This window comes from Raphanus sativus, chromosome 2 (assembly GCF_000801105.2).
Source record: "Raphanus sativus cultivar WK10039 chromosome 2, ASM80110v3, whole genome shotgun sequence".
Classification (NCBI taxonomy): Eukaryota; Viridiplantae; Streptophyta; class Magnoliopsida; order Brassicales; family Brassicaceae; genus Raphanus; species Raphanus sativus.
Genome location: NC_079512.1, coordinates 6,558,256 through 6,574,139, shown reverse-complemented (window position 1 = coordinate 6,574,139; position 15,884 = coordinate 6,558,256). Strand labels below are relative to the sequence as shown.

The 15,884-nt window shown below is 36.2% G+C and overlaps 3 protein-coding genes and 1 pseudogene across 5 annotated transcripts; 2 read left to right on the top strand and 2 right to left on the bottom strand.

The window, feature by feature from the left end:
- Nucleotides 1-4,981, top strand: LOC108832345 (disease resistance protein RPS6-like; annotated as a pseudogene).
- Nucleotides 4,982-5,321: 340 nt separating this feature from the next.
- On the top strand, nucleotides 5,322-6,657 carry LOC108843330 (F-box/LRR-repeat/kelch-repeat protein At1g09650). The gene is made up of 2 exons (XM_018616508.2): nucleotides 5,322-5,858; nucleotides 5,975-6,657. The coding sequence occupies exons 1-2, from the start codon at nucleotides 5,414-5,416 to the stop codon at nucleotides 6,655-6,657; spliced, it is 1,128 nt and encodes a 375-aa protein (XP_018472010.2). The 5' UTR covers nucleotides 5,322-5,413.
- A 275-nt stretch (nucleotides 6,658-6,932) lies between these two features.
- LOC108843328 (probable protein phosphatase 2C 15) lies at nucleotides 6,933-9,330 on the bottom strand. Of its 3 annotated transcripts, none has more exons than XM_018616507.2 (7): nucleotides 9,140-9,330; nucleotides 8,746-9,054; nucleotides 8,345-8,670; nucleotides 8,104-8,275; nucleotides 7,888-8,013; nucleotides 7,467-7,699; nucleotides 6,933-7,393 (listed from the first exon to the last, which is right to left on the bottom strand). In XM_018616507.2, the coding sequence occupies exons 2-7, from the start codon at nucleotides 8,965-8,967 to the stop codon at nucleotides 7,165-7,167; spliced, it is 1,308 nt and encodes a 435-aa protein (XP_018472009.2). In that variant the 5' UTR covers nucleotides 8,968-9,054; nucleotides 9,140-9,330; the 3' UTR covers nucleotides 6,933-7,164. The 3 variants fall into 3 exon arrangements, with proteins under 3 accessions (XP_018472009.2, XP_018472008.2, XP_056852215.1); XM_018616506.2 differs by having other exon boundaries at nucleotides 9,149-9,330; XM_056996235.1 differs by having other exon boundaries at nucleotides 8,746-9,330.
- A 3,824-nt stretch (nucleotides 9,331-13,154) lies between these two features.
- LOC130501342 (uncharacterized) lies at nucleotides 13,155-15,639 on the bottom strand. Its single transcript, XM_056996247.1, has 2 exons — nucleotides 15,199-15,639; nucleotides 13,155-13,995 (listed from the first exon to the last, which is right to left on the bottom strand). The coding sequence occupies exon 2, from the start codon at nucleotides 13,993-13,995 to the stop codon at nucleotides 13,318-13,320; it is 678 nt and encodes a 225-aa protein (XP_056852227.1). The 5' UTR covers nucleotides 15,199-15,639; the 3' UTR covers nucleotides 13,155-13,317.
- Nucleotides 15,640-15,884: the final 245 nt, after the last annotated feature.

Below are 15,884 nucleotides of genomic sequence, written 5' to 3'. Positions count from 1 at the left end.
ATGCCTCCTTCATCTTCTTCTTTCTCTTATTCTTGCAATTTGGTGTCTGATGTCTTCCCAAGCTTTAGCGGGGAAGACGTCCGCGTAACTTTCTTGAGTCACTTTCTCAAGGATCTGGACGGAAAACTGATCACTGCGTTTAAAGAAAACGAGATCAATAGAAGCCGGTCACTTGATCCGAGCTTCAACATGCTATCAAGAATTCGATGATTGATGTGATTGTGTTCTCCATAAACTACTCTTCTTCAAATTGGTGTCTTAACGAATTTGTGGAGATTATGAATTGAAGATTTTAGTCAAATGGTGATACTTGTTTTCTACAGTTTGGAACCTTCTCATGTAAGAAAATAAACCGGTGACTTTGAAAAGATCTTTGAAGAGACATGCCACAACAAAAATGAAGAAGTGAAAACTAGCTGGAAGGAAGCTTTGACCAATGTAGCAAACATCCTTGGATTCCATTCCGTAATCTGGTGTGACATTTTATGAAGTACTACATTATGCTGATACTTTATGAACAAGAAATATATTTGTGAAACTTATCTTTGTCTTTTGTTAGGGGTAACGAAGCTGCAATGATTGAGGATCATATCGCTCAGATGAGTTGAGTACATTGTTAATTTTTGGAATCTGAAGAAGTGATGATGATTGGTATATGGTGTTCTTCGGGAATTTGTAAGACGACCATCGTAAGAGTTCTGTTCAGTCGACTCTCTCAACACTTCCAAGGTAGTATTTACATAGACTGACGCTTCATATCTAAGACATAATTTATAGCAAGTGTAACCCGGATGACTATAACATGAACTTGCAAGAAAATTTACTTTCTAAAATATTAGATAAAGAGATCATAGAGGTTGATCACTTAGGCGCAGTGAAACGGAAGCTAAAGGCCTTAATTTTATTATTATTGATGATTTGGGTGACCAAGTGGTATTGGATACTTTGGTGGGTGGAGATGAATGGTTTGGTCCTCGAAGCAGAATCATTAAGATTACAAAAGATAAGCAGATTATAAGAGGTCTTGGGATAAAATGTATTTAATTACGTGGTGGGTGTACCATCTGAAAATGTAGCTCTTCGGATCCTCTGTAAATCTGCTTGTAGACAAAATTCTCCACTTGTTGGTTTCATGGAGTTCGCTTCCGAAGTAGCAGCACGAGCAGGTGGTCTTCCTTTGGGTCTAAACATTCTAGGTTCATGTTTGCGGGGTAGAAACAAGAAGTATTGGGTAGACATGTTGCCAACACTTAGGAAAGGGCTAGACGGAAAAATAGAAAAGCACTACGAGTTAGCTACGATGGATTAGAGAGCAAAGAACATCAAGCATTATTTCGTCACATTGCATGTTTCTTTAAAGGTGATGAAATCAAGAACATTGAGTTGGTGCTTGCAGATAGTGAGAATGTTGATATAGGTCTAGAAACTCTAGTTGACAAGTCCCTCATACGTATAATAACATCACTAAATAAAAATATTGTTGAGATGCACTGCCTAGTTGAAGAAATGGGAAAAGAAATTGTTCGCGCACAGTCAGACGAGCCAGGAGAACGTGAATTCCTGATAGATTCAAAGGATGTAAGCAATGTACTTGAAGATATCACAATAATATTATATTTGTCCTTCTATGACTATCTTTATAAGATTGGAGATTTCTTGTTAATCAAGGCAATGATTTCCCATATTTTCAGGGTACTAAAAATGTTGTAGGTATAGCATTGGATATATATATGATACTGATGAGTTGAGAATACCTAAGACCGCCTTCAAAGGGATGCTGAATCTCCGTTTTTGAAACATGTATACTTAGAAATGGGACCATGGAAAAGAAGTCATATGGAATTTTGAGGAAGGCTTTGACTATTTGCCCCCAAAACTTAGATTCTTAAGGTTTGATGGATACCCAATGAAATGTATGCCTCCGAACTTTTGTCCTACATATCTTGTTAAGATTCATATGCAAGGGAGCAAGCTAGAGAAACTGTGGGAAGGAGTTCGTGTAAGTTTTTAGATGCACATAAAGATAACAATACTTTCAAACGATGTGTACCTGGCTTTTACTATAGTCACTTACAGGTCTAAGGAATATAGATTTGCAGAGATCTAGAAATCTTAAAGAAATCCCAAATCTTTCTATGGCCACTAATCTCGAAACACTTAATCTTGTGTTTTGCTCGAATTTGGTGGAGCTTCCTTCTTCTATTCAGTATCTCAACAAACTCAAGAAGTTGGATGTGTCATTCTGTGAAAATTTGGAGATTCTTCCAACCGGAATGAATCTGAAGTCTCTTGAACGGTTCATTCTCAAGGGATGCTCGAGGTTGAAGAGTTTTCCTGATATCTCAACCAACATTTCCGTGCTAGATTTGAGCGAAACAGCCATTGAAGAATTTCCATCTAACCTGCGTCTAGAGAATCTTGCTGAGCTTGGGATGTTTAGAATGAAGAGTGAAAAATTGTGGGGAAGAGTCCATGTATGTACTTAACCAAATGTGTCTTCCAAGTTCCAAGTACTTTTTATAAAAAATTAATGGCTAGGTCTATATTTCGTAAGAAGCATTTAGAGAAGAAAAAAATTCATAAAAATACTCTAACTAAAGTTTGTTAATCTTTTGAATGTCTAAATATTTTTGCTACCCAATCTAATATTTTAACTAATTATTTTGTTCAACTATACATTAATTTTTGTTTTGATAAAAAAATACATTAATTTTTTTTCAAACTTCACTCACTTTAATACACAAACTATGTTTATTTTAATCAAAAAAGTATTAATAAGTTTCCAATAAAATTTTAAAACTTCAAAATAAAATCTCTAAAATTTCTGATTTATTTAAAATTTATAAATAAAAGAAAATAAATTTTGGCTAACCTTTAAATTGTCTAGTTTTACTTTTTTGATCAAATTTAATTAGTTTTCTAAAATTTGATACTAATTTATTTTTTTCTTTCAAAATTAAATTTAATAATTTTAAAAAGTTCATCCAAATTCTTTACTTTTATTCCTAAAGTTTAAGGTTAAATTAGGAATTATTAAGATTTTTTTTTTTTTAATTTTTAAGATTTAATAATTGTGTTTGAAATTTATTAGTAATTTTTATTAAAGAAAATATAGTTTGAATATTAAAACAAAATTTAAAAGTTAGTTTATTTAATTTAAAAGTATTACATTAAAATATTAAATTAGATAGCAAAAAGTTTTAGGTACTAAGAGATTTCCATCCTCACTTCATATTTTATTCTAACATGAATATTTAAGTAAAAAATTCTTCAACCTACTCTATTTTCCACTTTATAATGGAGTATAAATAATATCTCCATAAATGAGTAATTCTGTTATTTTTGTTCATTATTATATTTTTACTCTAAAATAGATTAGAGTTAAAAAATCTAATTTATTATGAAATTACTCAATTTTAGAGGAAAATAAAGTTTTACGCTCGAGATTAGAGGTGTTCAATCCGGTAAACCCGAACCAATTAAAACTAAATTGAACCAAAATAGAGAAAGTGGTTTGGATTTGGTAATGCCAAATATACCTAATGGATGTCAATTTTAAAAAACCGTGATATATAAATATAATTTGGTATATAAGCCGATCAAACCGAATAAACCGATCAATTAAAATAGTAGCATAATTATATGTAAATAGATAATTAAGAATATATACATAATTTATTTTATTGATATGATCTTCATATTTAAAATGTTTATTTTAGTAGTTTAATATTTTTTTAAATGTAAAGTTATGCTTCTTTTTATCAAATTAAATAAAACATAACTTTTACCTTTTTGTTAACAAATATGTGTATATTATGGATTGCTAATTTTTATTTTTTAATTCTATAAAAACTATTATAATTATTAACTTAATATGTTTAGTAACTATTTTAAATACTAAAATAAAAATAAAATAAAAATTTGACTCTTTAAAATCCGAAATATCTTACAAGATAAATAAACTTATGGTTTTTTGGTATAAAACATAATGAACCAAAAACCGACGGAATATAAACTGAATTAAACCAAAGTAAATATGATTTTAATACGGTAGCTATTTTTTAAAAATCAACATACTAATAAACCGAAAAAATCGAACTGAAATCGAACCATTATCCGGATTGAACACTCCTACCGAAGATGCTCAAAAAAGCTTTACAAAATTTAGTTAAAGAATTTTTATAGAATTTTCTGTTTACATAGATAACAATTTAATAGTTTTTTTGGTGTGTTTTAGCCGCTTACACCCCTCCTGGCCATGCTATCTTCCTCTTTAACGAAGTTGTACCTCTCGGATATACCAACTTTGGTGGAGCTTCCTTCTTCATTTCATAATCTCAATAAACTGAAAAGTTTGAGCATTAGATACTGCATAAACTTGGAGACTCTTCCTAATGGCATCAACCTCAATTCTCTTGACATACTTGATCTTACTAGTTGCTCACGGTTGAGGAGTTTTCCTGATATATCCATGTGAGTTGTCGGTTTAAAGGAAGATTTGGTAACATGTTTGAATCTTTCGGACAGCCACATAGCTTTTGGACAACTCAGAAGGGTGGTCATGTGTTTATAATGGACTGCCGTTTTTTTCTAAACAAAGACAATGCTGGTTACGATCAGGTGGATATACAACTTTATTTAAGTAATAATGGAGAGTCTACGTTCAAGTTACAGAAATGGGGTATACGTGTCTTTAAAGACTATTCACTAGCGGAGAAAGGACTTGGTGATCAAAACATTATTCCTCGTGTTTGTGAACCCGAAGAAGAGAATGTTGTTTATGGTATATGCCACGAGACTGAACAAGGTAAGGAATGTGAAGATGACTTTGTGGAAACGAAGAGATGCAGAAAGCGAATGCGGGTAAGCATTAAGCATGAACTGAAACTGAATAATATAGATCATAATTTGTTTTCAGGACCAATACATGACACTATTTATATAATAATAGCTCATTCTATTGTGTTTGCAGACTACATGAAGCACCTATCAAGTAACACAGAGCATAGGAGTATCATAATCAAAAACCTATACAATATCTTCTGCCACTCTGACCAAAGAGTTACTTCAATTTTTTGTGCTTTAATAAGATGGCTGCCCATCAGTTTCTGTTTTCTAATATTTGATTCTTTTTGCGTTTATAAAAAGTTGCTAACTTTGGTTTCTAAGATAATGTAATAGTATGTGGCTTGTGATAACTTCATCTGCGGAGGATTCTAAGAAATAATCAAGAATGGAAAATATTATATATTATTGTTTGTTTAAGGACCAAAGTTGATATGGTTTAGGAAACAATAATACCTAGCTAAACCGACGTAATAGATAAGAAGAGATCCAATTATAAATACATATAAAAGTGTGCTATCACGAAAAAGCAGACAAACCCTAAGTCTAATAAGTGAAAGAAAAGAGAATGAGAATCGCAATAGAGGAAGAACGATTACCGAATGATCTTGTAGAAGAGATTTTACAGAGACTGGATATAAAATCGCTTGTCAGATTCACATCTGTTTCTAAGCAGTGGAAGTCAATGATCAAATCAAGATCCTTCGCATCGAGACATCTAGCCAGCGTGCAGTCACGAGTTCCGGATATCCTTCTAGGCGGTGACATTCACCACGAATCAAATCCTTATTCTTGTCTAAGGACTTTAGAATCCCATTCTTTATTCACAAAGGTCAATTATATCCCCAAACCTAGTAGAAGAAGTCTTGCAGTTACAGGAAGCTGTGATGGTCTTGTTTGCATCTACGACTTTAGAAAAGTGATGTACGTCTTCAATCCAGCGACTAGATGGTATCGATTTCTTCCTCGAGCTCAGATTCAACAAATCAACTGCATTAGGGAAAATCAAAACAGTAAAGTCTCACTTTTATATGTTATAAAATTTAGGTTTCTTATGTTTTGTATTATTTTTACTATTATTGCTTTGATTAACTGTCTTTGTTTTTTTTTTTTTTGGCTTCTTTCGTAGGTAAGTGTAGAGGATCTTATCTAGGGTTTGGTAAAGACATTGTGACAAGCAAGTACAAGATGGTATGGTTATATAACTCAAAAGGACTAGGCCTAGATGGCCAAACTACTTGTGAGGTTTTTGATTTTACCACTAATACTTGGAGACATGTGAATGGTTCTCCATACCGGATCTATGAAGAACTCGAATCTCAACCATTATATTTAAATGGATCACTTCACTGGTTTACTGTCGAGAGTTGTGGGAAAATAAAGATGATATGTTTTGATCTTCACACAGAGATTTTTCAGTTAATGACAGAGATTCCTATTGCCACTACATGGGATCACCGCATTATCATGTGGAGTCTGAATAATTGTCTTTGTGTGTCAGAGATGAAAAACGACGGCATACAGGATATATGGTCATTGAATTCACATAAGGTATGGGATAAGATTTTTAGTCTAAATCTAAATCTAGGATATACTCATGGTGACGGCTGCCGTTTTCCAATATTACCGGTCACAATTTTCGACAAGACACGGTTATTATTTCTTTACCCGACTAACAAAGACCCTTCTTTATATGGACCCAAAAAAAAAACCCTTCTTTATTCGTACACGATACTGGAACAGATTCTCGTCTTCCTATGGTTATTTTACCTAGTTATTTGGATCAAGCTGTTTCTTTTATTCCAAGCTTGATCACTATTTAGTTGAAGGTTGTAACGTTTTTTTTTTTTTTTTTTTTTTGTAAACCGAAGGTTGTAACGTTAGTTGAAGGTTTCCAACAAAACCATAAGGTTGATTATTGATTTGTTTGCCAGATTTTCAAAAGTTTGGATTCACCTCTGTATTTTTTTTATACCTCCTCTGTATCACACTTGGATAGTACTTAGGTTTTAAATTAAATATTATAATAAGTAAAAGAAAAAAGGAGAGCAACAACTCGATTTTTTTCAGAGAATGACAAAAGAGAAAATACATAAGTATTTTTGCTTCAGTATGAACACAAGCTTTTCAAACCATATACCAATCAATACACTATCCAACACTGAACCTGATCCTCATATGTATAAAGAACCAGGTCAACCCAAATTAATTTGAATGGATGTAATAAACAAAGAACCAAAGAAGAAAGAATTACACAATGAATGAATAGAGATAGTGCGTATGAGAAGTGGAAGTAGTACATACATACCATCTTCAACCTTAGATGACTTTAACTCCACTTGGGCGTTTCCCTTCCATTGCGTCCTTTTTGTCACGACAGTCTGTGCATAAGAACGGTCCTTGCCACGGCTTTAGACTCGTGGAGAAGATTGAACCCGCATGGACCGATATGCCTTCACTTGGAGCCAAGTCTAGCTGGCATATCGCACACGTGAATATCCCTCCTCCTCCTGTTGTTGGTTCCTTAGAAAAGTCACCTGATCTTAACCTGCAAGAAGAATTAAAAGAAACATTTGCTAAGCGATTATGTTCAAGTCTTTGAGGGACAAAAAAGAGAGGACCTTTCTGCTAGCATTGCGGAGCCTTCTTCGAAAAGCTCTTCAACGATACTGACAGTGGAGAGTTTCTTGGAGAGTTTGTTAGATGAGTTCGATTTCTTTCTAAAGAGCAAAGATCTAAAGAAGTTGTTGTGTTTATTAGGAGAAGAAGATGGTTCTTGAGAGATGTCTGGTGGGATTATGTCGACCACAATGCAGGTTGTGTCATCCTTGAGACCCCTTCTTCTCAATGCTTCCTGCAACATATTTCGTTGCAAAATAAATGTTGTTTAAAATTTTTAATGCAAAACAAGATGTAAATAATGTTTTTATTTAGGAAAAAAATGCAAAATTAAATGTTTTTTAATCCGTGTGCATAAATCTAAAATCATAACTAAAATAAAATGGAGGGAGTATGAAACTGGTTTTAAGAAAATTATATCACCTTGACTACTTGTCTAGCAGCAAGTTCAGCTGGTAAACCACGGCAAGCTTTGGCTGCAGCTTCTGAGGAGAGAGCGTCCCATATACCATCTGAGGCGATAATAAGCCTTCCTCCCAGGTTTGACAGCTTTTATATTCATATAATAACAATTGTCAGTGTTTGTTTTGTTAAAGTGGCAAAACAAAATCTATAAGGAAACACTGACTATATATATACCTTCACTTGCTTTACAAAAGGAACTGGAACAATGAACTCTCCAACATCCATATCCCCTATAGACCTAGAAAGACAGAGACCTCCAGGCCAACACCGTAGAGGACCAATCTCAACGCCTCCAACAATGCTTAGCCTTCCAACTTCTCCACCACTAGCAGTCACCCTTTCTCTCCTAAGTAACATGATATAATAGGTGGTTAGATGTTGCTTAAAGATCTAAAAAAGTAAAAAGCTTACATACTCTTCTTTGTTATCTTCAAGCCTGTGATCAACAGTGAGGTTTGAAACAGAACCGCCTGAAGTATCCAAGACGCAGCGGGAGTCCCCAACGCAAGCAACAGTCACGGTCCATCCATCCACTATCACAAACGTGGCTGTTGTTCCTGAAGTCTCTCCTCTGCTCTGAAACTCCTTGTCAGTCTTCACGAATCCAGAGACTAATGCACGAGGCAAAGCTTGAAGCCACTCGTCGCGGCTAAGCCCACGGGGAATTGCACTCAGAACATGGTCCAACAGATTCTCCCTTGTGAAAACCGCTGCAGCTTTTCCATTGTGCCCATCAAATATCTAATAACAGAAACTTTACTAAGGTAATAACAAAACATATCTTATGATAATGTAATAAAAGGTCTCAGATTTTACCGCAAAGACAGAGAAAGCAGAGGAAGAGTTGGAAGGAACACGGAGAGTATCAGTCTTGATCAAGAGGTAATCTTCGCCTTTCCTAGATTGAGCAGCTTCTCCGTATCTAACAATCGGTTTCTCCATCTTAGCAGCTCTAGTCTCTCTGCTTAACAGAGCAGCAAGAGGGACAAGATTCTCATGATGTTGATGAGTACGCCTCTTTCCTTCTCTAGACGCCATTAGTACAATCTCAAATCTTAATACCCTTTTAGTAAAGAAACAATCTTTCAGAGCCAAGTCATGAAGCTACAAGCTTGACCTGCAAATCTGAATCAAGAAGTAAAATGATTTGAGTAAAGGAAGTAGCTTTTATGTTTTTTACTTTGTAAGAAGCAAAAAAAAAAGACTTAACACTTTGTACTTTGGTGGTCTTCTTGGCTATCTTTGTTCGCGAGAGAATGTCTGTCTCGCGATTTGCCGGTGGCGAAGACAAGAAGAAGAACAAGTGCATATTCAGGCAGCAGTACACAACAGATAAAGACAAAAGAGTTGAAGAAAATTATTAAAATGGTTTTCCGAAGGGTGAAGGAAGCTCAACGCGGAGAAATTAACGCGTAATTGTTGGTGCTGACTCAAAAATAAAAACTCCCCAATAATTCATATCTGTTGTAAATAAAGAAGAGAAGAGAAGAGAAGAGAGGAATTTGTGTGTCTTATTCCATGAATAATGATCTCTTTATATAGGATACAATAGCTTGGAGACAAAGCTTAACTTGGAGTGGGGAACAAGTATATCTAGGACTTTCCATATGGACATCACTACAATATTTATAACACTTCCCCTTGATGTCCAATATGTCGAAGTGCTTTCAAAACGCCGTAGATGCTGTCTCGTTAAAAACCGAGATTGTAATGCCATAACCGTCTAGAGTTTGTAATGCGTTTGGAATACTGCCTCGTTAAAACCTTTCCATGGTAAACCCAAAAACCCAATGTGGTAAAAACGGGAAGCCATGGATAGGAAAAAGAGTACAGCCGCATTACTTCCCCTGAAGTGAATATCACTGAAGGCTTCTCAGTGATCGCATACCAATCTGCTGCATAAGCTTCCTGAGCGTGCATGTTGGTAATGCCTAAGTGAAGAGGTCGGCTGAGTTCTCGCTAGATCTGACTTAGAGGACCTTGACCTCTCCTTCTTTCTGAAGATCGTTGGTGAAGAAGAACTTGGGGAGAACATGCTTAGTCTTGTCACCCTTGATGTAACCATCTTTGAGCTGAGCTATGCAGGCCGTATTGTCTTCGTAAAGAACGGTCGGCTCGTCTTTACCATCCGTGATCCCACATGCTGTCCGAATATGGTGTGTCATGAGTTTCAACCAGACACACTCTCCGCTTGCTTCATGGATCGCCAATATATCCGAGTGATTGGATGATGTGGCTGATATAGTCTGCTTGACTGATCTCCATGAAATGGTCGTGCCTCCATATGTGAAAACATAGCCGGTTTGGGACTTAGCACTGTGTGGATCGGACTGGTAACCTGCATCAACAAAATGCTTTCATGATATTCATGGTCCATTCGGATCATATGGTTTATCTCTCTTAGATAAATTCGACCATGAATGTCTTTGTATGTCCATGATCTGTCTGGATCATGACATCATCCATAATCCATCCGGACTATGTTCTTGTCCACTATATATCTTATTCATATCCTTTGACCAAAACTCTTTATGAACTTTTAGTATATGTCCACGTTATGTTCATGAAGTGGCTATTGTGTTATAGTTTGAAGTTTAATCAAAGCTAAGCCACTTTTTGGTCAATAGGACGTTCCTCTCACTTGGATGGTTTAGGTCGGATTTAAGACCTAGAGGAACTGGTCGGAACAAGCTGGACGGGATGGATTGGTCGGGACCAGTGATGATTAAGGTCGAACTAGGTCGGACATGATCCTAGTCGGTATGGTTCCCTTTGGTCGTGAATCTGATGGATTCTCAGACCATTTGATCAATCTATTCTTGGTATGTTGGATCATAGATTCCAACCTTTATATACGGCTAATGATCTCTACTATAGATCATCGTAGTCTCTTCATAGCCTTTCCAAGAATCAATCATCTTAATCATCCTTTCTTTAAGTATAAACACAAGGAATATATTGACTACTATATGGACTGATTTGAAACGTTCTTATAGAACTTTCTACTAAGCATCACTTAGTCTTATCATATCGTGTGTATGCAGCTGCATTTCAGTCCATGAACAACGCAGGAACGATGTTGTTCTATGAGAACTTCTTTCTCATCTTTCAAGGTATCTTATATTACCTTTATATCCAGTGAGATATCCAATGTCTACTACATCTTTCTTAGATGTCCAGATTTCGATATTGGGTAGTAGCATTCACCACATTAGGAATTTATTTCCTTGTTCCTTAGTCCCTGTGAGTATCCTTGTGTGATCAAGCCATTCCATTGAATGCTTTATGTAGCAACATGTACGACCACTTGTTTGTACTTTCATGTTCTACTGCTCACGATTTTCTTTTCCTCACAAGACTCATCTGTTCACTGGTTAGATGGCGTCTCACTTATGTATTTGGCCAATACGCCCATCTCATACATTCTTTGGGTTTAACTCCACGTCTCATTCTATGAGTACTCTTACGTGGGTTAGTGATCCTCGCATATCTCTTATGCTCAAGTGCTTTCTCTTTATCACTTATGAGTGTGTGTATGTGTCGACACTTTATATAATGTTCCATCGCGTTCTATCGCGTTCTAGACATGATACAATCGATTGAGATTTTATTATTATCAGGATCATTGAATACTTTGTAGTTTGCAAGGCTACATTGTATGATACCTGTACCTTAGGACCGGCCGGTCTTATCTCATTGTCTAGTATGGTTTCTCTTTCATGAACCCGAATCTATCATTATGAGCACCTTAACTTTTCTATTCGTGGTTCATTATATATGGAACATTCTGGTCTATCTTGTATAGACTTTTACAGCAACTTGATTATGTCTCTACTAGGACATTTATATAGTGGTGCTAAGCTGGTATGACTTAGTCATTCTTTCGGGTCTGTCTGGCTATCATTCTTTCTTTGTTTATGAACGTCCATATATATATATATATCTGGTCCGAGGATCTTTGCCAAGACTTGGATGGTTAAAACCATTCCACTTTTACTTTCTATTTACCAGCTTATAGCTTTCTCCATGATGTTGGATAGTCGGATTCATCTTGTATGTAATCCGTGTACCTTGGCCACAATATGATCACCTTTGTTTGGCTCATGGTCTCACTGAATTCGTGGGAGAAAGATCATGTTCTCTTATCCAACATATATTCCCGATTTTCATCTCATCCTTAGATGAGGTATTCCATCCTAGATGGCACATAGGTATGTGGTGGTTTATTCATAGACTCTTAGGATGGTCTATATCTGGATTATGACCCTTTATCATCTTTAGACGGGAATATCTATGCTCACTTTATATGGCCTGATGTAACTTATCTTTCATACATGTATTCTTGTGGTGTACCCAAGCTTATAGACTTTTGAAGTCTCAACCTTATAGGTTATGCCTTTTACGGCCAAGCTATAATGCCTTATGGCCTTCAGCCATGCTTATCATGTTCGGGTTTTATAGTATGGTCATGGACCACACGGAGTGTTTATTCTCCCCCTCATGAACATGCTATAAAGTACGTTTGTTTGTCCTCACTTAAACGTAATGCTTGGACGGTCAGCATGGTTTTAGACCATGATACACGAATTTGTGGTCTGGTCATGATCACGGGTTCTGTTCTTACTATCCTCATGATCAGATTATACTTTCGTGTTGCTTGGAACAATGAAGCCTACTGAGTTTCCCTTGTGTACATGTTTCACAACGTGAGATCTTATGGGATAACTCTTTGTGCCTTATTAATCAAGTTCAGACCAGGATGGCTAATCCGGTCATGCCATAAAGTGTATAAATTCGTTGGTGAACCTTACTGGTTACCTAGGCTTTTATGCCTTATCACACCGATCCTTAGCATAGTATTAGATCAGTAGGGAGAATGTAGTCTCGACCTCTTTTATATGTATGCCTTTGGCGATTTTCATAAGCTAAAAGAAACATTTCCTTTTGCTTTGCTCTGCCCATTGGTTTATTATTGAAACCATTTTGATGTGGCTTGTAATGCCATTTCGACCTTTACTCCCTCCTCGACCATGATTGGATCTACAACCACGGTTATTGTGGTATCCTTGTCCACGGCCAGTGGGGATTTTGGGTCTCTCTCAATGGGTCTTAGGTGATAAATTTCGTGCCTCTTAAGGCCATGCCTTAGGCGTGGTGGTCTAGACATACTCTTCTCGAGTTTTCATTCTCATTTGTCAATCAAAAATATTTTTCAAGCAAATCAATCAAGATAAAAGAAAAACTTTTATTAATGCTATGAAATTTGAATGACAAATTATATTTAAAAGAAAACACCAAATCATAAGTATGAAATCAGAATGTCAAAAGGCTTAAACAATAGCCGGCCAGTCCATAATAACATCTTGGACGTGGCTCACATTTGGTTCTCTATTCAATGAATAAACCAATCTCATCATCTATATGAGTCCACCCGAATTTTCTTTTCTTAGCTTCTTCAGCATCACCGTATATCATCTCACATTGATACTCGGCACTTATCTCCATAACATAGTCGAGTTTGTCGAGGTTGACTTTCCTTTTCTGCTTCTTTTCCTCAAGAGCTGAAAGGTATGAGAGAAGGTCGTAATAGGTTGTGAAACCTTTAGCCTTCTGTGATAACAACACTTCCTTTGAATGGATCGTGTCACGAGTCTTGCTTAACAAGTCATAGTTTGTTATCACTACACCACATAGTTTAAGACTATAGGTGATTCTCATAAGATCAAAGTGATAGTCATCCACGGATTCATAATCCTGGAACCTCAGAGCCTTCCATTCTTTCATGGACTCATCTAGTAGTGGCTCGAAGAACATGGTGTTCAATCTCGACCAGAGATCGTAAGGATCGTTGATGTAACTGCACTCATCATACAGATCCTTCACGAGATGCTTTTTCATTATCAAAACAGCTCTACGCCTTTCATATGCAAGGGTATCATTGCCGTATTTGATACACTTCCCAAGTCCTTTAGACTTTAAATCGGCTGAAGTGTTCATCGCCCAATCAAGGTAATTGTCTCCATTGAGATCAAGGGCTGGGTAATCCGAGTGATGGAGTCTCGACATCTGAATCATATCAAAATGATTTGTGTTAGTACATACAATTTTCTGATGCCATTGGCTATCCAAGAAATAAAAGGCACTCGGCTAGTATGTAAACAATAAAGCCATATGGCTTGTGTGACCAATGCCATTCGGCTATTACACAATTAAATCACATTGCCAGCAAACAAATAAGAGGGCCATACGGCCAGTTTGCATTCTCTTTAGAAATTTACTTTCTCATAACTCATCCATCACTTAATCAACTTATTTGATTTATAAATCCCTTGAAAATAGTGGGATGGAAGAGTGCATGGTTTAGCCATACCATATGGTATGCTACATCGACCCATGCGATTTAATGGTCTAGTAGTACCATTCGGTACACATCCTCGACCAAATAAAACGGATCGTGATTTAGCTGCACTGTGGTGCGCATCATCCATCACCGGTGATTGTGGATCACCGTGGATCATCGAGGATCACCGTGGATCACCTTGGATCACTGATCATCGTAGATTATCGCGGATCATCGAGGATCATCATGGATCATAGATCAACGCGGATCATCGTGGATGATCACCGTGAATCATAGGTGAAAAATCTAGTTGCACCTGAGGGTGAACATCATCGACCATTGATTTTGTTTTATGGTCTAATCGTACTTAAGAGTACGTATCATCGACCTTTACTTCATATGGTCTAGTCATACCTATTGGTATGCATCATTGACTTAAAAGAAAATCATGGTCTAGCCACACTATGGTGTGCATCATCGACCAAAAGATGTGGAAAACATTAACCTTATGTTTTGTTTGGACATATAGCGTGTCATCCTTAAAGGGGTATCACTTGTTGTCCATACAAAACGAAAGTCATGTAATCACATGCTTTATATTTTAGGATTTAGGGTTTCTTAAAATCAGATTTAAACTTTAAGGATTAGGGTTTAAAATTCAAATCTGTTTTTAGGATTAGGTTAAACATTGACCTTAAATTTTGTTTGGACATATAGCGTGTCATCCTTAAAGGGGTATCACTTGTTGTCCATACAAAACTAAAGTCATGTAAAACTATTAAGGGTTTAGGGTTTTGATTTTAAAATAAACAGAACTAAAATCAACCAAATCAAATCGCAAAATTTTTAAATCGGATTTAAGATGAAGAGAAGTTTGAAACCCGAATTGCTTGAACCACAAGTAAAGATTAGGGTTCTTGAGATCTTACCTTAATCTTTGCCGATCTTTTCTCCTTGGTTCCTCTTTTAGAAACCTTAAATAATCAACAATGAAAGTTTCAAAGTTGGATTAGTATGAGATCTAAGAACAATAGAAATCGAAATTAAGAGAGATAAGGAGTTGGCGGCTATTAGGGTTTTGGATGATCTTTGACGGCGCGGCTTGCACTGGGAGGTGACGGCGCGTCTGGAGTCGGATTGATGCGTGGTCTGCGGCGCTGGATTCGTCTCGTCAAGAGCTTCAATTTGATATATTACTCGCCGTCTGGATCCTTACGGTTAGGGAGATATGACGGTTTAAAGTTGCGGCTGAAATTAAGGTTTTTGTGGTCGCTGGATTTTAGCTAGGGTTTAGAGTCTCGTGCTGATAACGTGTTGTAAATAAAGAAGAGAAGAGAAGAGAAGAGAGGAATTTGTGTGTCTTATTCCATGAATAATGATCTCTTTATATAGGATACAATAGCTTGGAGACAAAGCTTAACTTGGAGTGGGGAACAAGTATATCTAGGACTTTCCATATGGACATCACTACAATATTTATAACAATATCTTCGATGGAAGAGAAAAAAGGATAATGGTACTTTTCGATTTTAATTTGGTTCAAGTCAAGATATAGTTCTCATTATTTGTTAAGTCTTTTTTATTTTAACACCGGTCAAATCATCGATTACTACGG

Bases quoted from the DNA above. Each gene is read 5' to 3' on its own strand.
- LOC130501342 (XM_056996247.1), bottom strand. From the start codon at position 13,995: ATGTCGAGACTCCATCACTCGGATTACCCAGCCCTTGATCTCAATGGA.
- LOC108843330 (XM_018616508.2), top strand. From the start codon at position 5,414: ATGAGAATCGCAATAGAGGAAGAACGATTACCGAATGATCTTGTAGAA. The intron at 5,859-5,974 runs GTAAAGTCTCAC...CTTCTTTCGTAG, and splicing joins CATTAGGGAAAATCAAAACA to GTAAGTGTAGAGGATCTTAT.
- LOC108843328 (XM_056996235.1), bottom strand. From the start codon at position 8,967: ATGGCGTCTAGAGAAGGAAAGAGGCGTACTCATCAACATCATGAGAAT. The intron at 8,014-8,103 runs GTATATATATAG...TGAATATAAAAG, and splicing joins CTTTTGTAAAGCAAGTGAAG to CTGTCAAACCTGGGAGGAAG. The intron at 7,394-7,466 runs GTCCTCTCTTTT...TTCTTCTTGCAG, and splicing joins TCCGCAATGCTAGCAGAAAG to GTTAAGATCAGGTGACTTTT.